This window comes from Saimiri boliviensis, chromosome 4, assembly GCF_048565385.1.
Source record: "Saimiri boliviensis isolate mSaiBol1 chromosome 4, mSaiBol1.pri, whole genome shotgun sequence".
NCBI classification, from domain to species: Eukaryota; Metazoa; Chordata; class Mammalia; order Primates; family Cebidae; genus Saimiri; species Saimiri boliviensis.
Genome location: NC_133452.1, coordinates 78791691 through 78818648, shown reverse-complemented (window position 1 = coordinate 78818648; position 26958 = coordinate 78791691). Strand labels below are relative to the sequence as shown.

The window sequence follows — 26958 nt, the reverse complement described above, 5'->3', positions numbered from 1 at the left end:
CAAGTGAGGGGCAATACTGCTTGAATGCTGGGAGAGGAAGCCCAGGCTCATTCTGCCACATTGCCCTGGCCAAAGCACTGACCCCTCCAAGCCTACTCATCTGCTAAATGTTCCAGGCCACTTTCTAGGGGGAAGAAAATGAGGTGCTGTGTGTGACAGCAGTAGGAAAGGCATTATAAATCATGCCTTGGTTAAAACCACGAAGCACTAAGTCACAGATGTACATTGACAAGCATGTTCTCATTCAGCACTGAAACATGGCATCTTATTTAAGGAGATGCCAAAAAATGGTTGGAGAACTAGATGATGCTCTTTTGGTTTTTTAGTTGAAAAATGCTAGCAAAGTGCTTTATATATGCCTCGTCTGTAGCTTAGATTTTATTTGTTCAGTATTGTAAAATTATACGAAGCAGAAAGTGAATTACCGCATTTCTCAAATGTTGGTGATTGAAGTTATTTTACTACCTTAAGAGGAGTGCAGGGCACTACAGAGATGTGCCTAGGACCCTGTAGACTCACACCCAGTGGACTTTTCTACCTAAGCCTGGCAGGCTTTCAGAAGACCCACACTCACAGCCGGAATGTTGTTTCCTTATGTGATTTACATTAAATTTTGTTGTTTAACAAAATTAAACAGCTTTAAATAAATATTTAAGAGGAAGAAGAAACTCACAATCCCCTGAACTGAACAGTCACAATATCTAGTAAATTTTACAGCAACAGACATTTTCTGGGTGCCAGCAATGGGTCCAACACTGGATATTCAGAGATGATCAAGTCACTGTCCTTGTCCTTGAGGAACCTACAGTCGAGTGCTGGGGGCTGGGGAGACAGACATATGCAAAGATAACTCGAGACTAAGTGATCAGATCAGGGTTCCATGTGCAGGTGCCCAGCCTAACTGGGGACTCAGGAAAGGGGCTTCCTAGAGAGGTATGTATAACCTGACTCATTCATTCATTTAGAGATGAGGTCTTGCTGTATTGCTCAGGATAGTCTGAAACTTGTGGCCTCAAGTGATCCTCCTGCCTCAGCCTCCCAAAGCATGGTGATTACAGGTGTGAGCCATGGTGCCCAGCCATGACCTGACTCTTAAAGAACAAAGGAGACAGAAAAAGTAGAGGAATGTCCAAGGCAGAGAGGAAATGGCATAGGCACAAGTGCAGTGTTTGCTTTTATCAGGGATCAAGTCCTAGGAAGGGGGTGGACGGTGACACTGGAGGGGCAGCTACAGACTGGATGACAAAGGGCAGGAGATGTCCTACTAAGAAGCTTGGACTTTCTTTTGTTGGTGATGGGAGCTACTGAATACAGACATTTTCCCTCCTCGGTGAGTGTCAAAAAAAATGACCCTAAAGTCCAGGGCTATCTTGATAACATATAACGTATCCTGTGCTTTTATAACATCTCATCCTTGTGCTTTGGTTCTCATTGGGTTGGTGGCTCACCATGAGGTCAGGGAGTACTGCAAACAGTCTGAGGAGCCACACTTAGATCATGACCACACCATGCAGACTCCTTCCTCTTCTTTAGCCTGACACAGACATGGCACCTGAGAGGAGTTTCTGTTATTTGGCAGCATACAGGCAGAGCTGAAGGAGGTTGAGTTGGTCACCTTCAAAGCTATAGTCGGGAGCCAGAGGTCAACTGGATTTGCTTTCTGTACCATATGGTTGCTTATCAAGGAGAAGGGGTGGGGGCACATAGCTCTGAGTATGGGGGAGCCTGGGAGACAGGAGTTTGTTTTCTGTGATAAAACACTCTCAGGCACAGGAATGACTATGACAGCCCCCTTGAGGCAGAATTGCAAAAGAAAGGACCCTGGGGCTGCAAAGGATGCCATGAGATCATCTCCTGGCAACAGCCCCTCTGCAGGTAGGCATCCTATCTCTAATCCATTCTCTTCTGCCAGGAGGCAGGAGAAAGCAGTTGGTACAAGACACAATTTGGAATCAGACACCTCGGTTTACATTAAAGTTCTACCAAGTAGTGGAAAGTTCCCAATCCTTCTGCACTGCAGTTTCCTCCTCTGCAAATGGGGATAAAAGAGTACCTAAGTCATAGCATGAATGTGAGGATTAAATGGGATCATCCACAAAAACAGTTGAGGAATACCTGGTCCATAGATGCTCATAATTAACATCAGCTATTTATTTAGTTATTTTGAGACAGGGTCTCACTCTAACACCCAGGCGATCTCCACTCACTGCAATCTCTGCCTCCCAGGCTCAAGTGATTATCCTGCCTCCGCCTCCCAAGTAGCTGGGATTACAGGCATGCACCAACATGCTCAGCTTATTTTTTGTATTTTAAGTAGAGATGGGGTTTCACTATGTTGGCCAAGCTGGTCCTGACCTCAAGTGATCCACCCACCTTGGCCTTCCAAAGTGCTAGGATTACAGGCGTGAGCTACCGCACCTGGCCAACACAGTTATCTTTACATGTTGAATGGAAAACAAAAAAGAACTACCTATATATGAATAATGGCTGAAGGATATAAAATATTGACACACCATTACACACCTGCGCACTTGTGCATGCATACACACACACTGCAGATGTAAAGCTATTATTTTTGTTGAGAAACTTGTTAAAAAATAAACCCAAACTTCCCCAAAGGGTGACTCTTCTTTCTGCTTTTTCAACTTTCATTGTGGTTACTTTATATTGGTCCTGGTCACTTCAGGTTGCTGATCACAATGGATGGGTCAACTCACCAATTTGCGGATTTCACATTCTAAATTCTGAATACAGTCCAGTTTCCTCTTGCGGCAGCGCTGAGCCGCGATGCGGTTCTTGCTGCGCCGTCGGACATCATGAATGAACTCTAACTGTTCTGAGGTTAGCTTGTGCATCTTAATCATCATCTGGAAATCGTTCCTTGGAAGATCTGTGATCTGATCTACAGGAAAAGGAAGTTTTACCTGAAACCAAGAATAACAGAAAATGATTATGGCAGCTGAATTTTAATTCTGGCAGGTGGAAGATCAAAAATGATAAAACTTCCTTTTTATGATGTCCAAGTAATATGCAAACTACTGAAAGCAAGCAGTGATTATTTATTTTGTGTTTAAAGACAATAAGATGTAATAATACCTGGGTAATCAAACAGAGTAAGAACACATACATTGTAATGTTATTGTTTCTGAGATTTTTGAAGCAAATGGCATAATATTGGAAAATGTGTCATTTTTCACTGATGTAGCACTTTTGTAAGGATTCTAGTTAGTTGAAATGTACTTCTATAAGATCTACAGCCTAACTCAATAAAACAACATTTATAGGGAGATATCACATAAGGACATATCTAAAGCACCTGAATGAAGAGAGCCCCACATATCTTGAGATGCTGGAGACACAAAAAAACCAGTGTGATTCTTAGTTGCAATAGCATCCTAGGAGGAGGTAATTTGGACAGGCTTCACCATTATGTACTAGGAGTCAGCAAAAACGTCTTTCATCCTTCTCACCAGACATGAGACCTCAGGCAAGCTACTCCACCTCTCTGTGATTCAATTTTCTTATCTGAAAAATAGGGCATTAAAAAAAAGCCATACAGTGCTATACAGGTGCTTGCAACTTTGGCAGGCTTTATTTTCTCATTTTACAATGTAATGTTGACATTCCTTTGTCAAGAAGTGTGATGCATGTTCCTGCCTTTTGGTCAATAGAATGCAGCCATAGTATAGTTTATAGGCTAGATCATAAAAGGCATTGCAGCTTCCCCTTAGGCCTATTAGAATGCTGGCTAGGGAGAAAATCAGCTGCCATGCCTTGAGGACATTCAAGCAGCTCTGTGGAGAGTGTGGAGAGGGGCTGATGCCTCTAGCCAGCAACCAGCATCACCTTGCCAGTCATCTGAACAAGCCATCCTGGAAACAGATTCTCTAGTCCCAGTCCAACCTTCCGCTGAGCAGAGCGTTGGCCAACATCTGACTTCACCTTATTAGAGATCTTCAGCCAAAACTGCTCAAGTGGGCTATTCCTGAATTCCTGACTCACATTCACATTTCTCAGAGAAACCGTGAGAGGTGTTAAGTGATTACTGTTCTTTTAGGCCATTACGTTTTGGGGTGATTTATGATGCAACAATGGACATCGATTGCAGGTACTGATCAGCAAAATTCCGATTCTTGACAAATTCCAATTCTTGACAAATCGAGGCAAAGAAGCATTATCTAAAGAAAGGACAGCAGTCCCTGAAGGATGGGTGTGTGTCCTTGCTGTGTTGTTAAATGATTGTTTATATTTCCTTTTTTTTTTTCTTTGAGATAGAGTCATGCTCTGTTACCCAGGCTGGAGAGGAGTAGTACAATCACAGCTCACTGTAGCCTTGACTTCCTAGGCTCAAGCGATCCTCTTGCCTCAGCTTCCTGAGCAGCTGGGACCACAAGCACGTACCACCATGGCTGGTTAATTAAAAATTTTCTTTTTTTTGGTAGAGATGTGGTCTTGCACCAGAGAGAAGAAGAAGAAAAAAAAGAGAGAGATGAGGTATCATTTTGTTGTCCAGGCCAGTTTCAAACTCCTGGGCTCAAGTGATCCGCCTGCCTTGGTCTCTCAAAGCGTTGGGATTACACGTGGGAGCCACTATTCCCGGCCTGAAATATTTCTTTTTTCTTTTGAGATGCAGTCTCACTCTGTTGCCCAGGCTGGAGTACAGTGGTATGATCTTGACTCACTGCAATTTTCCCCTCTCTGGTTCAAGCGATTCTCCTGCCTCAGCTTCCCGATTACAGGCATGCACTGTCATGTCCACCTAATTTTTATATTTTCAGTAGAGATGGGTTTCGCCATGTTGGCTAGGCTGGTCTCAAACTCCTGGTCTCAAGTGATCCTCCTGCCTTGGCCTCCCATAATGCAGGGATCACAGGGGTGTGCCACCGTGCCTGGCCTGAAATATTTCTTAAGAAGAGCAACCAATGAAAAAGTGCATGAAAAACCCCTAAGTATGGAAGGTGAGAAGCAAGCCACTACGCTATCTCAAGAGATTCCTTGGCACCCATGAGGTGATGCAGGCTTGCACCTTTGAGCAGTTTGTTTCTCCCCTTTCCGAGGCTCTTGGGGATTCAGTGGCTTCTGGGTTCAGTGTAGTCCTGCTTCAGAAGCTCCTAGAATAAAAAGGTTGTGTGCTGCCAGGCTGAGACAACGTGTGGGTTAGCTCAGACTGCTTCATTCTTGGTTACATTCACGTCTGCTTTGGATGAGCCAGCAGATGGCACTACAAATCTAAACATCCTTCAAGTGCTAGCCCAGCCCTGTCTCATACAAACAACATGAGCCACACTGATTTTAAATTTTCCAGTAATCATATTAAAAGAAGTAAAAAGAAACAGGTGACTGGGCGCTGTGGCTCACACCTGTTATCCCAGCACTTTTGGAGGCTGAGGCAGGTGGATCACCTGAGGTCAGGAGTTCAAGACCAGCCTGACTAACATGGAGAAACCCCATCTCTACTAAAAATACAAAAATTAGTTGGGCACGGTGGCATGCACGTGTAATCCCAGCTACTTGAGAGGCTGAGGCAGAAGAATCGCTTGAACCCAGGAGGTGGAGGTTGCAGTGAGCCGAGATCGTGCCATTGCACTCCAGCCTCAGCAACAAGAGCAAAACTCCACCTAAAAAACAAAAACAGAAACAGAAAAACCCCTGAAAAACAGGTGCAACAAGTTTGAATACTATGTTATTTAACTCAATAGATTAAAATATTTCCAACATGCAGCTAATGTAACAAAATTACTGAGATTGCAGTTTTTTTGTGCTAAATATTCCAAATCCAAAGCATATTTTATCCTGACAGCATGTTGTAATTCAGAGTAGCTGCTTTCAGAGTCTCAACAGCCATGTGTAGCATGTGGCAAATGGACTGGACAGTGCCGGTCTAGGAGACAGAATAAATAGATGCAGTGAATCCCAGCAGCCAGAAAAACACACGGGTCTGAGCAGAACTGACCAAAATGCTGTTGGGTGAAGAAACCAATCCCTCTATAGTGTTCAGATGCTGCAGGGTTAAGTTTGTGTTCTTCAAGGCAGTGAGGATGAAGACATTTGATCCTGAGGTCAGGTTTCTCTGTGGTTGCATCATTTGCAGGCAGACACAAGTCCTGATTGCCACCACTTGTGGATGGTCAATCCCTGTGCACAAAGGCAAACTAATGGAATCATCATTTGACATTTCTGTTGTTGGTGCAAGCTCTTTGTCAGGTTCCATCACGGCTCTGAGCTTGTTCAGTGCGGTATTGGCTGAAGGCTCCCAGTGGGTGCTCTGATTCAACTTCCACCTGGTGAGCTCTGTCCCGTGACACCTGTAAAGTTTTGGTCCAATAAAGCAAAATCGCAGTAGGGCCCATGAAACCACTGTCAGTTTGGCCCTACTCCAACTGCTAAAGACAGGCAGCCAGGACAAACAGCTCCTTGTTACGAGCTCGGGAAAGGCCTTTGTCCATGGTGCTGTGTTTGCACAGGGCTTCTGATGATATGAAAGAATGTTTGATCTCTCTTTTATACCTGTTGGATAACAAACAGACGCTCAGATCCTGCACGGTGCCTCTGGAACACAGAGGTTTGTCTGCTGGAGATGCGGATGTTCCAACGCAGCAGAGGTGGTGACGCTTTGGGGGCTTGTGGAGTTTTCCCTCTGCTGACAACAAAGTCATTCTGCTTCTGCTCTAAATGTGTTTACTTACTCTCAGAAAGAAGATATCCCTATAGTTCAGGCCACAGGGAAAGTCAAAAGGACTTCTATACCAAGAGCTACTGTATTTAAATCATTCAGACAGTGACTATAAAACACCAGGGGAACAGGAGGGAGAGTTGCCAGGAAAAAGGAAAATCAACAATGCTAGTTTCAAAGTCCTTGAGGCAAAAGGCCATACAATATTTCCCCAGAGCTGCTGCAACTCAAGCTGCTTTTTCAAGTGGGTCAGAGGAAAAGGTAATAGTCAACTATAAACTTTCTTCCAGGTGAAACAAAATCCTAATTCACTCTTTATAAGTCTCTTCCCCCTCTAGCAAAGGAGGACTTATGTTCACTAACATGCAGGGGTCTCGGAGGTGTTCTCGGACAGGCATGGGGGCGGGGTGGGGGGATGACTTGACCACATCCATGTGTTTTTTCCTGAATAGTAATTTCCAAGCCAGGGACATCTTCTCTGGAAATAAGGAGCAGCCACCGACTCTGATCCCATGGAGGATATGCCTCTCCCAGGCCCTCAGCACTCAAAACATTCCTCAACTGGGGCTGAGAAGGACAGCAGGCCTTGGAAAGTTGGAACACATCAAGAAGGTTGAGGCCCGGCTCTTCTCCTTCTAGAGAATTTCCGAGCCAAACAGGCCCAGTCGGGCTTAACATCTTACTGACTGTCCCTCCACACACTCATTCCTCCAGGATCTCACTTTGCAGCAGTGGCTTGGTTTCCTAAATAGTCCCAAAATCCAACGTGACGAGGTGAAGAGTCCTGTGAACTGTCGCCACCACCTCTAGTTATACTCATCCACCCACATGCAGCTCTGGGCACACAGGCTGCATATAAGGGGAAGGGCACGTGGGATTCGTGGGTGCCACTTTCTCTTTAGCCAGGGGTTCGTTACTTTGGTTTTCAGTAGAGGTTCGGAGAGTCAGGGTAGCCACTGAGTCAGCAAGCCAAGGGCCAAACAGGGCACCACAGACCGGTGCCACAGTTGGCACAATAAGCTGCTGCTGCTTTTATTCAGCCCAGCAAAGTGCTGACCCTTCTCCCCTCTGGAACACAACAGGAGAAGCAAGACTCGAAGTGAGTTTTTAGTATGGTACCTGCCCTGGCCTGCTAAGTATGGCTACAGGAGGGTTAGTTCTTCTGCATACCAGCTCTTTTTAAATTGTTTTTCTTTTAGAGAGGGTCTCGCTCTGTTGCCTAGGCTGGTCTCAAACTCCTGGCCTCAAGTGATCCTCCTTCTTTGGCCTCCCAAACTGTTGGGATCATAGGCATGAGCCACCATGCCTGGTTAGGCTCCAGCTCCTTAGCAGTCAGTAAAACGGATGGTCCCTGCAGTGTGTCCAGGGACTCTCAGGTCCAGGTGTGACATCTGGACAGTGTGTGGAACCTACATATGTCTCCCTCCATGCTGTCTGCACCGACGAGGCAGAGGGCCTGAACAGGGGACGCTGCAGGCTGGACCCTGGGATACCAGTGCCTCCTTCTCACCAAAGAGAAATCAGCTTCTTTCTTTCCCTGACAATAGCCACAGCCATTCTTTGGCCTCAACCTTCATCCCCTTCCTCCCAGTTAAAAGGAAACATTGAAAAATTATGTATTATATAATTATATGTAAGTATTATATAAAAATTATATATTATATAAAAATAGCTTCTTTCATAAAATATAAGACAAAAGAAGGGAAAAAAAATTCTCATCCACAAATAACTCTCTTGCTCTGGTAGATTTCCTGTGATCTTTGTTTTCTCTGCATCTTTTTCCGGAGTTGCAGTCAAGTGGTGCTGTATCTACCTCACCTAACAAACATTTCACTTGCCTAGTGTCTCTGGTTTGCTGAGTGAAGGTTACTGGAGAATCAGGATGTTGCTGTAAATTTTGCAGAAAAAGCCAGAAACAAGTATTTCCTCTAGAAATCTCAGTAGAAGACTAGTTTGTTAATATTTTTTCTTATTTCATTTCTTGGTGTCATTACCAGATGTTGACTGAAACCCACAGGAGTAGGGTCACATCAGCATGATACCCTGAGGCACTGATAGCTTGGTCAGCTCTCCAAAGTCCTTAAGATCTGTGCTCTGAGGGGACCCTCAGATCCAGGGAGTTGTCGAGGAGGAAGCAATATGCCCATTAGACAGATGATTCCAGTGCTGCTGGAACCGGGACAACCAGCTCAGTGCTGGGCAGATGCCAATGACAAAATCTCCCCTCCCAGGGGAAGAAATGTTTCCCACACAATTGTCCTTCCATCCTCTCTTCTCACGGTCCAGTTTCTGGCACAAATACAGGACACCTGGGATTTAGCTGTGATACTTCAATTAATTAGTGTGTGATGTCAGGCAAGTCTTCATTCTGTCTGTCCTGAAGTTCTTTGAGGATCTGGGAGTCAGAGGGAGATAATGTCTGCCCTACTTAGCTTATAGGGTTGCTATGAAGAATACAACTGGTTGACAGTTGGAGAAAATGCTTGGAAAAGTTTCAACTGCCTTACAGATACAAGGTATTACTCTTTCTGTTTATCAGCCCTATCTATCTTTATCACATGGTTTCTTCTTACAGATGTATGCTTTGGAATTCCAGACACTCACAATGTTCTAGACAACATAAAAACACTGTTTTAGGCCGGACGCAGTGGCTCAAGCCTGTAATCCCAGCACTTTGGGAGGCCGAGGCGGGTGGATCACGAGGTCGAGAGATTGAGACCATCCTGGTCAACATGGTGAAACCCCGTCTCTACTAAAAATACAAAAAATTAGCTGGGCATGGTGGCACGTGCCTGTAATCCCAGCTACTCAGGAGGCTGAGGCAGGAGAATTGCCTGAACCCAGGAGGCGGAGGTTGCGGTGAGCTGAGATCGCGCCATTGCACTCCAGCCTGGGTAACAAGAGTGAAACTCCGTCTCAAAAAAAAAAAAAAAACAAAAAAAAAACACTGTTTTAATTAGTAATATGGCTGATTTCTATGCTACCCAGCAAGGTTTCTTTTTATTAAGCAGACCAATTACAGACACTTCTAAAAACATGCCTGATTCACCAAACCACAAAAATGATAGTAAAAATTTTATAGACAACATGTGTCTCAAAGTCAGCATTTGGATGGGAAGATTTAGAGTAAGACATGGCTCTGCTCTTCTATTCTGTACTATTTCCATGTTTTCTATGGACTTCATCTCTCTCTTCCCTTCTCTCTCTCTCTCTCCTCCCCTGGCCTGTCCACCCCCAACACACTCTCTTATTCTCATATACTTTGATCCCACTCGATGTAAAGCATGTTAGTAAAGCAAGTCCAACAAATCCATACTTTTGACTGTGCAAATAAACTCTCTGCCGTGCTTCTTTACTAAAATCTACAACTGAGTAGAAATGGTCCAGTTACAGAGCTTTCTTACTGAGCAGCTTTTTTTGGAAAATGCTGCATTTTATTTGGAAAATGATTTTCTATAATTTTAGTTTTTAAATTTTATAATTTAAAAACAAACCTATAAACCACAATGAGATAAACCATAACTACTTCACACCCACTAGAGGGCTTTAACAAAAATATGGACAATAACAAGTGCTGACGAGGATGCAGAGAACTGGATCCCTGATACACTGCTGGTGGGAATGTGAAATGGTACAGTCACCTTGGACACAGTCTAGTAGCTGCTTAAAAGGTTAAATACAAGTTATATGATTCAACAGTTTCATTCCTAGGAATATTATAAAAATAATTGAGAACATATCTTAAAAAAACTTGTACTCAAATGCTCATAGCAGCATTATTTATAATAGCCCCAAAGTGGAAACACCCAAATGGCCCTCAACCAATGAACAGATCAACAAAATGTAGTATGGATCAACAAAATGGAATATTACTCAGCAATAGAAGGGAACAAAATACTAACACATGACAATATACCTGGTGAATACATCAATGGCAAGGGTAAACTTTGAAAGTATTATGCTAAAGCGAAAGGAGCTAGACACAGAAGTCTACATCTAGCGAGGTTCTATTTATACAAATACCCCAAACAGGTATATCTATAGAGACAGAAGGTAGATTACTGGTTGGCTGGGGTTGAGGGGAGTGGGCAGTGAGGAGTAACTGCTAATCGGTACAGCATTTCCTTTTAGGGTGATGAAAATGTTCTGGAATTACATAGTGGTAATGGTTGTACAACATTGTGACTATATCAACAACCACTGAATTGTTCATCTTAGTAGGGTGAATTTTAGGGTAAGGGAATTATGTGCTGATTTTAAAAATACACCTGTGCAAGATATTACAGACATACACAGAAATGAAAGTTCCTGGTCAGGTGCAGTGGCTCACATCTGTAATCCCAGCACTTTGGGAGGCTGAGGCGGGCAGATCATGAAGTCAAGAGATTGAGACCATCCTGGCCAACATGGTGAAAACCAGTCTCTACTAAAAATACAAAAATTAGCTGGGTGTGGTGGCGCATGCCTGTAGTCCCAGGTACTCAGGAGGCTGAGGCAGGAGAATCACTTGAACCTCAGAGGCAGAGGTTGCAGTGAGCCAAGATCATGCCACTGCAATCCAACCTGGTGATAGAGCGAGACTCAGTCTCAAAAAAACACAAAAGAACCAAAAAAAAAAAAAAAAAAAAAAAAAAGAAATGAAACTTCCCCTCCACTTCTCTCCAATGGTGCTCCCAGTTTTTTCTTTCTATACTAATTTTATTTATACACTGTGTATATTTAGGAAACAAACTAGGACCTTGTGCATACTGTTTTGTGACTGTTTTCACTTAATATGACTTGTTCATTTTTTTTAATTCGAAGAAGAAAATAATATGTTCTTCTGGATCTGTTCAGGAAAACCAATTTTGACTTATGGCAAAGGATCTGCCTTGAGCACTATTACTGGGGACAACACTTCAACCAGGGTCAAAGTAACTCCCCAAAGCAATTTTTTTTAATTGGAAGAAAAAAATTTTTTTTAATTGGAAGAAAAAAATTTCCAATCTGACTTAAATATAACAAATCCAGAAGTCATAAAGAAAAAGACTTATACCTTGACTACATAAAATGAAACTTTTTTTATATGGGAAAAGATACAATAAATAAAGAAGCAGACTAAGGGAATAGCTAAGCGACACTTATGAGAAAGGGTTAATATTCCTAATATTAGGGATTAAGATTCCTACATGTAGATTTAAATAACGCAGAAGAAAAATGGGAAAAGAGGTAAACCAGCAATTCATAGCAAACAAAATATAAATGTTCAATACACACAAAACAAGATGTCAGCTTCATTAGTAGTCACCATTTTTGCCATCCAATTGGCAAAAATTAAAAAGACTAGTGACAACTAGTATGGCCAAGAATAGGGGAAATTGGACACTCCTAAGTTGCTGAAGGATATGTGAATTGCTACAACATTTTGGGTAGGTCATTAGGCAGTATTTAATGGGGACAACCTTTAACCCATCTATGAAACTAAACCACAAAAATAAAAGCACCACTACTAACAGTATGCTCACAAAATGTTTATTACAGCAATGTCTGTAAGAGGGAAAAACTGGAAACAACTGAAATGTCTGGTGATAAGTGACAGCTGAATGAACCATGATTTACGAGAACCAGAGATACTAGAGAAACATGTCTTGGCCCTTTGTGATCGACCTCTAGCCATGTACATGGTAGACAGCTATGTGAAAAAAGGAAGTTGCTAACTCCACAGTATAAACACCATGAAAATAAAACCCAAATCCATAGAGAGGTGAATATATATTTACATATTGTTGTAGAAAAAGAAAAAGCCTGTTAAATTTGGTATGTTTCAAGCTGGGTATGCTGTGTTCTAGAAATTAAAAAAGAACGTCATTTTAAAAAGCTGCTATGATAAAGGATAATACTGCGCTAATTTGATCTTTCTTGAAGCTAGGAAACAGTTAAAAAGGGAAAAGCCAATGGTTATGAGATAAGATGGAAGGGCTGTTTAACATGGTATAACTACAACATCTTACAGAATATAAAGTATGTTAACACTTTTCTTTTGATCTAACACTTTGGCTTCTTACTGGGGTGAAGGAAGAGACTGGGAAAGTGCATGTGAAGTATTAGACTGGTGTCTGGCTAGGGGTGGAAACTCCTGTTTTGATTTCTGACTCTGGTGTCTCCTTGGGGTTCACTTGAAAGAGAAGGCACCTGGATCTCATATGAGAGCAGGTCAGGGGAGAATCAGCCCGACAGATGCTGGCTTCTTCTGGATCCGTTCAGGAAAACCAATTCTGACTTGTGGGGAAGGATCTGCCTTGAGAACTATTACTGGGGACAACACTTCAACCAGGGTCAAAGTAACTCCCCAAAGCAAGTTACCAACTCCCTAAGCAGCAGTCATGGTAAGTCCCCGAGACAGTTCTTGGAAACCTAAACTCCTTTACCCTAGGAAAACAAAGACGTCAAATTGGGAAAAACCTTAGCTATACTGTGACTATTCTGTCCAAACTGTACCACTGAGAGGGGCTATGATTTCCAAAATGGCATAGAGCTTTGATAAATGTCTCTTCTTTCACTGTTCAGGAATGCAGATAGATTCTTTTTTTTTAAAGGTAAAAATAAAGCAGGGGTATTTCTCAAGGGAAGACTGGTGCTGTTCATGACTATTTTACAGGTTGAATGAGTCCTCCTTTTAATTGAGTTACTATTTTCAGTTAAGGTAAACAACTGACAAGGCCCCAACACAAAATAATACATGTGTTCTTTCTGTGGTCCTGAGTTCCAAGAAGTGACTTTATGATCTTTTTTGGGATGTGGAAGGGGGGCAAAAGAAGATGTATCTGAAACTGAAAGTTCTTTGAGCATACGCAAATGTCATAAAAACACAACCCTCCCTTCAGCTTAATGGCAAGGCTCCTCTTTTTTTTTTTTTGAAGACAAGGTCTCACTCTGTCTCCCAGGCTGGAGTGCAGTGGTACAATCTCAGCTCACTGTAACCTCCTTCTTTTGGGCTCAAGTGATCCTCCCACATCAGCCCCACAAGCGTCTGGGACTACAGGCACGAGCCTCTACATCTGGCTATTTTTTGGTATTTTTCGTAGTGATGGGGTTGCCCAGGCTGGTCTCGAACTCCTGAGTTCGAGCGATCTACATGCCTCGGCCTCCCAAAATGTTAGGATTACAGGCATGAGCCACCACGCTCGGCCCCAGACTCCTCTTAAAGGAGAGACAAAAAACAAAGATTGCAGGCATTTGTCTTTTTCTCCCTACACCAGTCCTTGGTAGGAAGTCATGATGCAGATGAGCTGGACATGGTGACTTGCCTTCCACATCAGGCATGCTCATAAACAGTCTCAGAAAAAAAGGAAAATCTCACAAAAGGGGTCAGAGGGAAAGAATGAGTGAGGAGAGAGAGGACACAACCTTTCACTACTTTCAGGAAAGCTCAATCCTTCCAAGGTCAGGGACATAGATGTGAGCCTGGCTTGGGGCACTGGGTACAAGCCACCATCCCAAACCTAAGGGGAGATGGTATATTGAAATGTGAATAGCTCCCATTCAAATTTCCTTTCTTTTTCTTTTTCTTTCTTTTTTTTTTTTTGAGACGGAGTTTCGCTCTTGTTACCCAGGCTGGAGTGCAATGGCGCAGTCTCGGCTCACCGCAACCTCCGCCTCCCAGGTTCAAGCAATTCTCCAGCCTCAGCTTCCTGAGTAGCTGGGACTACAGGCATGCGCCACCACGCCCAGCTAAGTTTTGTATTTTTAGTAGAGACAGGGTTTCACCACGTTGACCAGGATGGTCTCGATCTCTTGACCTCGTGATCCACCCGCCTCGGCCTCCCAAAGCGCTGGGATTACAGGCTTGAGCCACCACGCCCGGCTTCAAATTTCCTTTCTAATTTCTTTTAAATTAAGTCCTTTCAGTGTATCTCTGTCCTTCTCCATTTCTGCTAGGCAGTTAAGAGAAGGGCAGAAACTAGGCTAGTGAGCAAAGAAGGAAGTGGCCATAGGGCATTTCTGCAGTTGGCACAGGGACCTTTGGAATCTGTTTTCAAAACATGCCCAAACTAAAACCTCATGTGCTTCTCGCCAATCTTGCAGAGGCTGAATAAACCGCATGTGGCTCTGTGAAAAGCCAACTCACCCCATATGGCATTTTTGCTGTCTGGTTGGGTTAACATCTCTGCCTTACAGAGGCTGATAACATCCAGAGAACACAGACAGGTACCAAGGTCACTGGCCTCAGGAGGACCACAATTCATTTCTTCCTGTGTTTTTGGGATACACAGCTCTGAGAAAGGACTTGTCACTGGGTTTGCTCACTCCCACTCCTGAGGGGGGTCTGAGACACAGGTAGCAGTCTCAGGTTGTACTTTGTCAATCAGCGAGACAGTGCAGTGAATGCCAGGTCACAACACAGACTCTCAGGTCTTTCTAGGGAATGCTCATATTATTGGGGAGGTGGGTCTTCTAGGGAGCCTCTTCTTTCCTCTCCTTAGTCTTGTTGAGTCTTGCTCATGATGTGGCTGTTGTTGCCCCTGTTCCTTCTCTCAACAATGGTTAAGACACACATGGAGCCTCTGGGCATTTTTCCTATAAAGTACTTTGCTTTCAGGGTGGACGAAACTGCTACTCTACCCTACTGCTACTCAAAATGTCTTCCTAGCATTTGAGGGAGTCTGGGAAATGATCCATTATACATTATGTGTGGCTGACTAGGGTGCTTCTGTGATGACCCCAGGACTGGGATGGACAGTGAGCCTTCTATCACCTTCACTGAGGTAGACATGGGATGGCCCCAGGGTCTTCTGTTGACAAGGAAAATCTAAAAGGTGCTGGGGAAGTGCTGATCTATTTGGTTTCAATCAATCAACCTGGAAAGAGATTCTATATCTTCCTATGTGCTGAAGGGGTGAAGGGCAAGGATGAGGGTGATGAACATGGCATCCTTCCAAACCAGATGTAGGAGGGGGAGAGAGGGAGGAGGAAGGGGGGTTCTGGAGTGCCTCAGAGTACTTCATGCATTAGATTTCAGTGTTTTTTACTCAGTATCTTGCCTTTGTTTGTTGAGTATTGAGATCCGGATCAAATATCAAGTGCCTTTCTAGGACAGAAGTGTTTAATGTGGAATCACCTTCAGCATCCTGCCTCTGTGGATGGGGGAGGCAGTCTCTCTACTGTCATCTTTAATTTCAGAAAGAATGATCTGGGAGTGATGGGGGGGCAGAGAACAGTCCAGATAAAGGACCTAAAGAGTGGGTCACATGCTTGAATTTATGTGGGTTCCCTACCTCCTGGCCCCTGTCCTGCACAGGACACGACTCACTGTCTGCTTCCGAGAACGATCCAGACTCGTCACTGGAGTTGGTTCCATAAGACTGCTCACATTTAATTTGGGGCCGCACTTGGTTGTACATTCCATCTCCCATCAGGCCTGGTTCCTGATGTTCTGTGGCAAGGAATCTGGCTCCCTGGGAACAGGGTGAGGAGGAGAACTCACAGAGAGGGAGGCTGCAGGGCGAGCCCCCGCTCCCATCCTCTGCATAGGAATATGAGGAGCAGGAGCTGGAAGTCCTGGTCCTGGTCTCCAACGGGGGTGAGCGAGGGCAGACTTTGATTGGCACCGGGCAGCTGGTGTTGGGCCTCATCCTTCCTGGCAAGTGGTCGGCCATCAGCCCACCGTGGGAGTAGGCCTGCGAGCTGGGGAGGGACTGGCCAGCTCCCACCCACAGACCCTTTGGCACCGGCTCAGAGAGGTCTTTGTCCAAACTGCTCACCCCAGAATATGAATGCACCGAGGTGCTCACTTGGTCACAAGCACTGGAGGAGAATATCACACTCCTCCGGTCCAGCTCTCCCTCCTGTTTACAGAGAGCCTCCAACCCAGGCCCCCTGAGGGGCGACCCCATGGTGAAGTTGGACACTTCCTTCTGGCCCATGTGGGGCTGTCCATAATTCCCTGTGAAAGGGGTATAGTCAGTTTTAAGGTCACCCTGAGTGATCCCCTTGTCAAAAGGGCATGCTGGACTCCTGGCAAAGTGCTGCTGAGATGTACTGGGCAGTCCAGACAGCTCCACACTTTTTGTTATGCTGAACAGAGACCTCAAGCAGGAGGGTGAGGCCATGCTCCTGGATCGTTCCAGGCAGGCGGCCACAACTGGGGTCGTAGGGGTAGGGGCAGGGCTGAGCTGTTTCTGGTCCATATCGATGTCCCCCGCTCTGTCCTTGGCATCAGGCTCATCTCCAGACAGGCAGAGTGTGATGCTCTCTTCCTCATTCTCTTCACTGGGCGGTTCACTTTTAATCTGCCCCATGGAAAGACCCGGCTTGAGGCTGTTGCTAGAGTTATCTTCCCCGTTTGTGCTTGCAAAACCTGAGGTACTGTGTGATGATGCATTATAGACATTCTTGGTACACGCAAGCTGGTATTTCTTGTATCTGGGGTACTGCGTCAATGCGTCCTTTTCTGAGCTCTCCTTGGTGTCTGTGGGCACGTCGGGCTCTGGCAGCAGGGCTTCTTCCTTTTCTGCTACGGGGATGGCAGCGGCCTCAAAGCTGATGGGCTCTGGAAGCATCTGGTCCCTGGGGCAAGCCATCTTGGCTGTCTCTGAATCCATCGTCTCCTCATCTTCTTCCTCCTCCTCTCCTGCAGAGTTCTCACGGTCTGCGCGGTCCTCGTGTGGGCGCTGGCACGCAGCATCCTTCCGGCACACAAACAGGCCATCCTCACTGTTTAGGAGCTGGGTCTGCAGGAAGCTGAAGCAGGAGTCCTCCAGGTTGTGCATGCGCAGGAACTCAGCACAGCGGATGACCTCGCGGATGTTTTCTCTGCTGAGTAACAGCTTGGCAGTGTAGGCAAACTGTAACAGTGGCCCAAAGCCCCTGGCCGTGACCTGCAAAACAAACAGGGAAATCGCCAACATTACCATCAGCACCACTATTGTCCCGAATCCCTCAACTGAAGCAAGATAACCAGACAGTGCTAATGTCCCACAATAAAGACTGCAAAGGGGCAGTTAATCTTGTAGTACTGGGTCAGCAATGATTCCGCTTCCAATAATTAGTGCCTGTCTCGCACATGCCACTGTTGTACTCCATCACAGCACAGGCAGAATTGAAAATCACCAGGGTCAAGTGGCTAAACAAGATGACAACGGGTTCAGTGTTTACACTAATGAAATATCCTGGCAAAAATGCACGGTGACAATGGGGAGCCTATTAATTTCCCTCCCAATCAGTCGTGTTGAGAGCCATTCTACATGAGGGGGGAGTGTTGTGACACTTCCTGCAGCTTGCTGGAGCCCAAGAAAGCCTTAACGTTTTCTTGTCAACCACAAAAATGGCAATGTGGCCCTGCTACAGACTAAGTCCAGGGAGTCGCAAAAGTAGTTTTTCTTCACTTACAGTGTTAAAAGAGACATGAAAAACAACTTGCGTTTTGCCCATCCATCATGGTTTCTACTTGGGACTTTTGGTCATCATGTCCTACCTGATCTTATAATGATGATCTCATCTCACCAGAGATGATGACAATCAAAAGCAATGTGCTCAAGAAGAAATAAACTTCTGGCCCATAATGAATGGGGGTTGCAGAGCTAAACAAACCAGCTGTCATTTAAATGGGTGAAGCTACTGAGTGGCACAGGGTATGGGCCATTCCTTCTCTAATTATTAGCAGCAGCTCTGCCATGCAGCTGTCTTTTTTTTTCCTGGTAAATCTTCAGAGGCTAAGCCTACTGTCATTTGCTGCTTATCCATTATATTTCACACAGATTGAAAGTGTGCTATTTATGCACAGCTTGCATATGCACACCAACACGTGTGTGTGTGCATGCATGCCCACTCACACACAACGACTTAGACAATTAAGAATATGTTGCCTTTGGATATATACCCAGTAATGGGATTGCTGGGTCAAATGGGATTTCTATTTTTAAGTCCTTGAGGAATCGCCACACTGTCTTCCACAATGGTTGAATTAATTTACATTCCCACCAACAGTGTAAAAGTGTTCCTATTTCTCCACATCCTCTCCAGCATCTGTTGTTTCCCGATTTTTTAATGATCGCCATTCTAACTGGTGTGAGATGGTATCTCAATGTGGTTTTGATTTGCATTTCTCTGATGACCAGTGATGATGAGCATTTTTTCATATGTTTGTTGGCCTCCTGTATGTCTTCTTTTGTAAAGTATCTGTTCATATCCTTTGCCCATTTTTGAATGGGCTTGTTTGTTTTTTTCTTGTAGATCTGCTATCCAAAGGATTATAAATCATTCTACTACAAGGACACGTGCACACGAATGTTCATTGCAGCACTGTTTACAATAGCAAAGACCTGGAACCAACCCAAATGCCCAACGATGATAGACTGGATAGGGAAAATGTGGTACATATACACCATGGAATATTATGCAGCCATCAAAAACGATGAGTTCACGTCCTTTATAGGGACATGGATGAACCTGGAAACCATCATTCTCAGCAAACTGACACAAGAGCAGAAAATCAAACACCATGTATTCTCGCTCATAGGCGGGTGTTGAACAATGAGAACACATGGACACAGGGAGGGGAGCACTACACACTGGGGTCTGTTGGGGGGAAATGGGGGAGGGGCGGGGGGTGGGGAGGTGGGAAGAGATAGCATGGGGAGAAATGACAGATACAGGTGAGGGGACGGAAGGCAGCAAAGCACACTGCCATGTGTGTACCTATGCAACAATCTTGCATGTTCATCACATGTACCCCAAAACCTAAAATGCAATAAAAAAAAAAAAAACAAAAAAAAAACGTCATCCTCTAAAAAAAAAAAAAAAAAAAAAAAAAAAAAAAAGAATATGTTGCCTAAGGCCAATTGTTTTTTCAGATGGAAATGGATGAAACTTGCTGGTGTTCATCAGGGGAGGCTTCCTTACCCTGAACGTAAAACCACACATCCTCTAGGTTTTGCAAGCACTGCTCACCCCACAGGAAGGCGAGGCAGGTCTTCAAATCCTGTACAAATCAAATGAAAGCAGTAATCCTGGGGTCCTTGCTGGGAACTATGATAGCAGTGACAGAAAATTTTAGCTGGGGGAGTGAGTACACAGCAAGGTGAATCAGCAGGCTTTGTGGCTGACTTCTTTGTGTATTAAACCCACTGCAGCACTCAGAGCCAAAATTCTTGCAAGGACTTTTGGTAGCCCTCTCCATTCCTCTTAGAGAGAATGAATGACATTGTCCTCTCAGCTCCTATAGCCAGATGAGGAAATGACCTGGATTCTCTAGGGCAGTACTGATTTCATATCATTGCATTCTTTCCAGTAAGGGAAATTTCTTAGAAATGTAACTGAATGGGATTTTAACTGTTAATCTGTTTGAAGTACTTAAGATTCCAAAATAAAAACTTCTTTTTCTGTCAGATGATGAGTCCAGAGATATTTGGTTAAAAAAAAAAAAAGCTCCTGTAATCCCAGCACTTTGGGAGGCCGAGGCGGGTGGATCACGAGGTCGAGAGATCGAGACCATCCTGGTCAACATGGTGAAACCCTGTCTCTACTAAAAGTGCAAAAAAAAAAATTAGCTGGGCATGGTGGCACGTGCCTGTAATCCCAGCTACTCAGGAGGCTGAGGCAGGAGAATTGCCTGAGCCCGGGAGGCGGAGGTTGCGGTGAGCCGAGATCGCGCCATTGCACTCCAGCCTGGGTAACGAGAGCGAAACTCCGTCTCAAAAAAAAAAAAAAAAAAAAAAAAAAAAAAAAAAAAAAAAAAAGCTATGACTACCAGACTGACATTACAAATTCTATATGGGCAATCATTGCCATCTCCCTTTTATTATACTTGTGTCTGTTTCTACCATAAGAGAGCAAGCTCCTTCACATCAGGAATGGTTCTGTTTCTCTTTATAACCTTGCGTCTAATCTAACCTAGGGTTTCTAACATGGTAAATATCTGTTAAAAGCATGTATGTTACTGAATTGTGTCATAAGTCAAACTGTGTCCTAACATACTACTGCTGTGTACAGAGGGTGACAATACCATCTAACCAAATCAATCAACCTATCAAAGGCAGGCAGGCAAGGGTCTTTGACTGCCCTGTGTCACAGTACCAGTGTTAAAAAGGAGCTCAACTGACCAACACTTTTATATGCTGCTAAGCTGACATAGTAATAGAGTCAGCAAATATAGTACTGACAACACATCTGTTTTATGTCTTTTTCTTCCAGGAATCTTTAAAAGAAAGTAAAAAAGCAAGGACATGTGTATTTATGTCTGAAGAAGGTGATAAGAATGTCACATGACCTATTCCTTTACTGCCACATGGCTCCACCACAAAGAAAGAAATGATGGAATTAATGCAGGGTTGACCCCTGCCCCCATAATGATCCTATGCTCCTCTGTAATGTGCCGAACAGGTGGATAAGGCACTTCTTGAGTTTTGGCAAAAGTTTCCCACTATATGGGAAACGTAGGAAACTAATTTCAATGCTATTTATACTGTTCACACAGTTTTTCTCATACTCCCATCCTTATCACCATTTTTCTTTTTTTTTTTTGATGCTGTGGGTCTAAGTAAGCCTTACCATTATCCTCCACTGTGGCCTCTTTTAAAAGAAAATTTCTAAAGAAGCCAGGGGGCCGGGCGCGGTGGCTCAAGCCTGTAATCCCAGCACTTTGGGAGGCCGAGGTGGGTGGATCACGAGGTTGAGAGATCGAGACCATCCTGGTCAACATGGTGAAACCCCGTCTCTACTAAAAATACAAAAAAATTAGCTGGGCATGGTGGCACGTGCCTGTAATCCCAGCTACTCAGGAGGCTGAGGCAGGAGAATTTCCTGAACCCAGGAGGCAGAGGTTGCGGTGAGCTGAGATTGCGCCATTGCACTCCAGCCTGGGTAACAAGAGTGAAACTCTGTCTCCAAAAAAAAAAAAAAGCAGCCAGGGATATCCATGGGTCAAGAAGTAGTACTGGGAGTAACCCTCTGCCACATGGCTGCAAGGAGCTGGAGAAAACATCTCTGCTCAGGGAAGAGCTGATGCCTAAATGCATGAATGGGACCTACGATGTCAATGGGCAAAGTCTGCACATCACAAATCAACAATACGCCTTAGATCATGAGGCTTAGGAGACATGCTGACCTTGAAATGATCATCCTATGGTCATGAAAAAGTCACAGATAAAAAACCTGATTTGTAAATTGTCATTTAAGCCCAAGGGCAGAGGAAATGGTGCCCTCGCCATGAAAGTTCAAGAGCCCATAACTAGCTCATCTACCACACTGGTTTCAATCCTGCTTTGTCATATTTAAGTCTGCAAGATTTTACTTAGCTTCTATGTGTGAGGCTTTGTTGGATGTACCAGAATGACCGTTCACCAAGTATCTCCTAGTGTCTACCACTGCTAACACCCTGCAAGGCAGGCATGACTGTCCCTGTTTTGTAGATAAGGAAATTGTGAAGCAGGGAGCTGAAGGAGTTTATCCATGGTCACAGAGCTAGTAAGTAGAGAGCTGGGATTCCAAACTAAGTCCGGCCTGTTTCTTCTTCTGTGCTAAGTGGTGTGAGGGAAGGATGTGTGCAGGACTCAGGCCCCTGCTCAAGAGACCTACCATTTAGCTTTGTAGAAGAGGTACAAATGATGAAAAGTTAACTAAGTAACAACGTAAGTCAGTCAACAATGGAAAGGCCATTGCAAGACTATATGACTAGCTGTCAACTGAGAAATCCAGACAAGTTCAGGAGACTGCTGAGGGGCCTACTGAGATCTGTGGGGGCCCCTTGAACACTTTTATCAGAACACCTGGAGTCTCTGCTCTCGGTCAAGGGTTACTTTGATATGATGGCTACTTTCTGAACTGCCACAACAGTCCCTCCCACGAAATCATCTCTGGTCTACTTAAGGTAGTAGTAATTGCTCCAGACACACAAAACAGAAAGCATGTGCCCTTCATACCTGCCAGCAAGTGTTACAACAGACAGAGGCTTCCTAAGTACTAGTTTAGCCTCCATCTTGAGAAGCTGGCACTGTCTACCCATTTTCAGGAACAATTTACATTCATTAATTATACTCAGAAGGCAAATATTCAGGTACCAGTGTAAAGCTGTATGTTCATGACACCATGACCACAGGTCTGCATTGTTACTTACTTTTTTGTTCTTAACGAATAAGGCCCAAGTAATGGGAAAAAATAAGAGGGGATGGGAGGTGGAGAATCACACACAAAACTAACCCATAAAAATGGTATTTTAAAAAGTAATGATCATAAAGTTAAAATGGAATGAAGTGCTTAGAAATAGCAGAATAGTTCCAATTCGATGTTAATGGAGTTGTGTCCCTCTGCTCTAAGGAAAGCAGACTCATCTAGGCTAAAATCCACTGGTCAGCAGTAGCCTCAAGGTATGAGAAACAAATGCAAAATACGGTATTAGGGACAACTTGGGATAACAGTCTTGCATTTTGAATGAAAATATTTTGAATACCTCATTTTGAAGAATATTTTTTCATCGCACTTAAATATGTAACTACCTGGTCTCATACTGTGCAATACTCATTCTGATACAGATGAGATGGGATCACACACTGGGGGCAGACTACAGTGTGCCATGTGGGGCTGAGACCTGGGAGAGGGCAGGAAGTAACCCCCCAACCTCCCACCGACTGCTTCCTAGGAGGTGATGACCTCAGCTAGCAGCTGGCACATTTGAGTTGCTTCAACCCTCAAAGAAATAAGGCCAGGCTATCGTGTCCGATGGTGCAAGTTAACATGCCGACAATGTGCTGAAATTCGACACGCTGTAACTATGATCCTTAACCCTTTTTTCCATTTGGTTCTAACATACCACCTCTATGCTGAAAGGAAGATGGGCTGATGAAAACTCAACTAGTAGAGAAAAGTTTGGGGGCTGTTTGCATAGCTGGGGACCTCAGTGTTTCATGAGATATCCATTTTGCTGCAGGACAGAGCTTACAGCGATACTTATAGCAGTTCCATCTCTGGACTATGACAGGGATGAGGCAGCTGGCCTTCAGGCATTTATTCAAAATAGGGTCTGAGAATTTTTGAGACTTGGAACATCATTCTCTAGTTAAGCCACATGATTAAGGTGTCGCTGGTTGGTTTTGGCAGTATGTACACACGGCTGTAGCATTGAGCCCATCGGCAGAAGGCTGATCAGATGAATCCGGAGGACAAGTGACTGCTCCCTGGAAGAGGACTGGCATGCTTCTCAAGATCCCTTAATCACAACTTTACAAAAAAAGGGAAACTTATACCTTCAGCAACACCATGTACACTTTCCTGATGAAGCTGAATCTCTTACACACTACAGGAACCAGGAAGATAAAGGTAATGAACTCATGTCTAAGGGTTTTTTAAAACTCTAGACCACTAACAACCCCTCTGAGTTGTATTTACACAGCAAGGTACTTATCAGATGATGAAAGCAATGCTGGTGACAACTAACGCTCCCTTGCCACTCTCTCTCTCTAACTGCACTGCATCCCACTCTGCAGGATGAAGACTGGTTTAGTGATGAGGCATCACTCCTCATCTTAATTTTCTGAAATTCATATCCATGTTATCACATTCTTCTTCCCAAAGCAGCATGCTAGACATTTAGGAAGTATTTGTTAAATTAATTTACTATTTCAACAAAGCTTCTGGTTATTTTAGTATTAATTTTCATTTTATTATTTTTGGAGACAGGGTCTCCCTATGTTGCCCAGGCTGGTCTCGAACTCCTGGGTTAAGGGATCCTTCTGTTTCAGCCTCCCAAAGTTCCAGGATTACAGGTGTGAGCCACCACACCTGGCCTAGTATTAATTTTATTTATTTATTTATTGACAGGGTCTCACTCTGGTTGTCCAGGCTGGAGTACAGTGGCACGATCTTGGCTCACTGTAGCCTCAACCTTTGGGGCGCAGGTGATTCTCCCACCTCAGCCTCCTGAGTAGCTGGGATAGGCATGTACCACCATGCCCAGCTAATTCTTATTATTTTTAGTAGAGGCAGGGTTTCGCCATGTTGCCCAGGTGGTCTCAAAGTCCTGGACTCAAGCAATTCACCTGTCTTGACCTCCCAAAGTGTTGGGATTACAGGTGTTAGCCACTGTGCCTGGCCAATTTTATTATGAATTTTAGGTAAAGATAAGAGTTTATCTTCTTTTCTATTCTTAAGGTAATAATATAAATACTAAATCAACATTGAAATTGATTTATACATATGTCATTTCATATGGTGGTTCTTTTAGCTAAAGAAAATCACTATCTGTGTTAGTAAGTGTGGCTTAAAACATAAAGTGTCTTTTCTCTCCTGTGCAGGTATAAACTTGGATCTGCAGCCACAATGTAAAAATCCTTCTATTTGTAAGTTTTACTCCTGAGACTCTGATCATTCAGTCACAATTTTTTTTTACTCATTTTTTTTCTTCTTTTTCTTTCTTTCTTTCTTTCTTTCTTTCTTTTTTTTTTTTAAGAGATGAGGTCTCACTATGTTGCCCAGGCTGGCCTCAAACTTGTGAGCTCAAGCCATTTTCCTGCCTTGGTCTCCTAAAGTGCTGGATTACAGGCATGAGCTTACAGTGCCCAACCATACTCAATTTTCATTCTCAGACAATGTGCTAGGCACTCACTGTGTACTATGCAAGGTCTGGACTCCACTTTCTTGGATTCAAGTCTCAGCTCTGCTATCTACCAGCTGTGTCACTTGGGCTGGATACTTAGCCTTTCTATGCTTCAGTTTCTACAACTGTAAGACAGGGATACTGACAGTGTCTATCTTGTAGTAAAATCTCTGGAGCAGGTTCTGGCATTAAGTAACAACCAGTATTATTGCTGTTGCTACAAAAATGAATAAAACACCACCTTTTTCTCCAGGGAGCTAACAAGTGACTGGGGAGACAGATGTTCAATATAAATGTTTACAGTGTCACCTGAGTATGCAACAGGGGTATTTAAGGGTGTTAGGGGGTACAGGGCTAGAGCAGTAACTGCTAAGGGAATTAGTATAAGGCTGCTTAGAGCAAGTAACACTTGCCAAATGTTGAGGGCTGAGTTGAAGTTCTTCAGAATAAGTAAAAGAAGGGAATGTCTCACTCCCTCATCATTTTCCAGCTTTTCCTCAAATACTGTTTTCTCACTGAGACCTTTTCTGGTCCTCTATTCACAATTGCCCTCCCCTACCACAAAACCAGAACTGGCTAGATGGTTTGCAGAGCCCAGTGCACAACGAAAATGTAAGCCTCTTGTTCATAGATTATTAAGAATTTCCAAAGTGACAGGAGAACATTAAACAAAGTGCAGGACCCCTCTAAGCATAGGCCCTGTGCAATCAGTTGCACAGGTTTTATGCTCATGAAGCTGGCCCTGACAATACACACATGCATGCATGCACATGCACGCACACACGTGTACACACACATGTGCGCGTGTGCGCGCACGCGCGCGCACACACACACACACACACACACACACACGTTACTTATCCCCTGCAGTTGAAATGGACTCCCTGATTTAAGGAGGGGGTGATGGCATCCCAGGGTAGAGGTCAAACAGTGAAATTCCATTTGACTTCAACTTTGGGCTGAAAAACATGGTCAGGCCACCAAAGTACTTTTTGATTAGTAAAAAAAGGAAAATCTTGTAGGCTCAGTGAGCAAAGACCTGACTTGAATTCCCATGATAGAGAATCATGACTTGAATCAGTTCACAGACTCAAGACTCCCTGCAATTATTCTCAGGAACTCTTGAAGATAGACTCTACCATAACCCACATTTTTGCTATGATTTCTTCTGTCATGGGGTTTGCGGAAATGTGCAAGTTGTAGTTTTTCCTAAATCATGACTTAATACAAACTTTTTTAATTTAAAAAAATCTTAAAAATTTTATTCAGAAACTGTTCAGGCCAGAACCAAAACTACTCTCTCTGTGTGCGTATCTCTGTAACACTACTTTAATTAAATACTGCCTTAATACAAACATAACTGGAGAATTGAAGTAGTCCTTACCAACTACTAATTTTGACTTCTATCATTTAACTAAATTTTAGTTTGATGTTATAAACTCATTTGTTGGTTATTTATTATTGTCTCTCGGACTCACATCCACTTTTCTTATATTCTCCTCTGCGCTGAGGCTGGGAGTTCATAAACTCCATTTCCTGGGCTCTTTTGCTGGTCAACTTATTATCGGACCTGCCAGCAGGTGCACAGGCGGGAACTCAGAAGGTGGGAGGCATGAAGACACTGTGGCTCCTTCTCTCTCTTGTTCTGTTTATCTTTCCTTCCTTGGTGGTATGTTCTGGAAGTGGCTGCATCCCTGACTCTGTGGTGGGGTTTCTGCTC

The 26958-nt window shown here is 43.9% G+C and overlaps 1 protein-coding gene across 2 annotated transcripts in view; it reads right to left on the bottom strand.

Annotated features, from left to right (window-relative positions):
* Positions 1-26958, bottom strand: part of BACH2 (BTB domain and CNC homolog 2) — a 357156-nt gene that overhangs the window by 11908 nt on the left and 318290 nt on the right. For both annotated transcript variants that reach the window (XM_074397694.1, XM_074397693.1), the window contains exons 5-6: positions 15928-17529; positions 2718-2924 (exon numbers count right to left, since the gene is read on the bottom strand). In XM_074397694.1, coding sequence (XP_074253795.1) covers positions 2718-2924; positions 15928-17529 — 1809 coding nt within the window. The remainder of the gene's footprint in view (positions 1-2717; positions 2925-15927; positions 17530-26958) is intronic.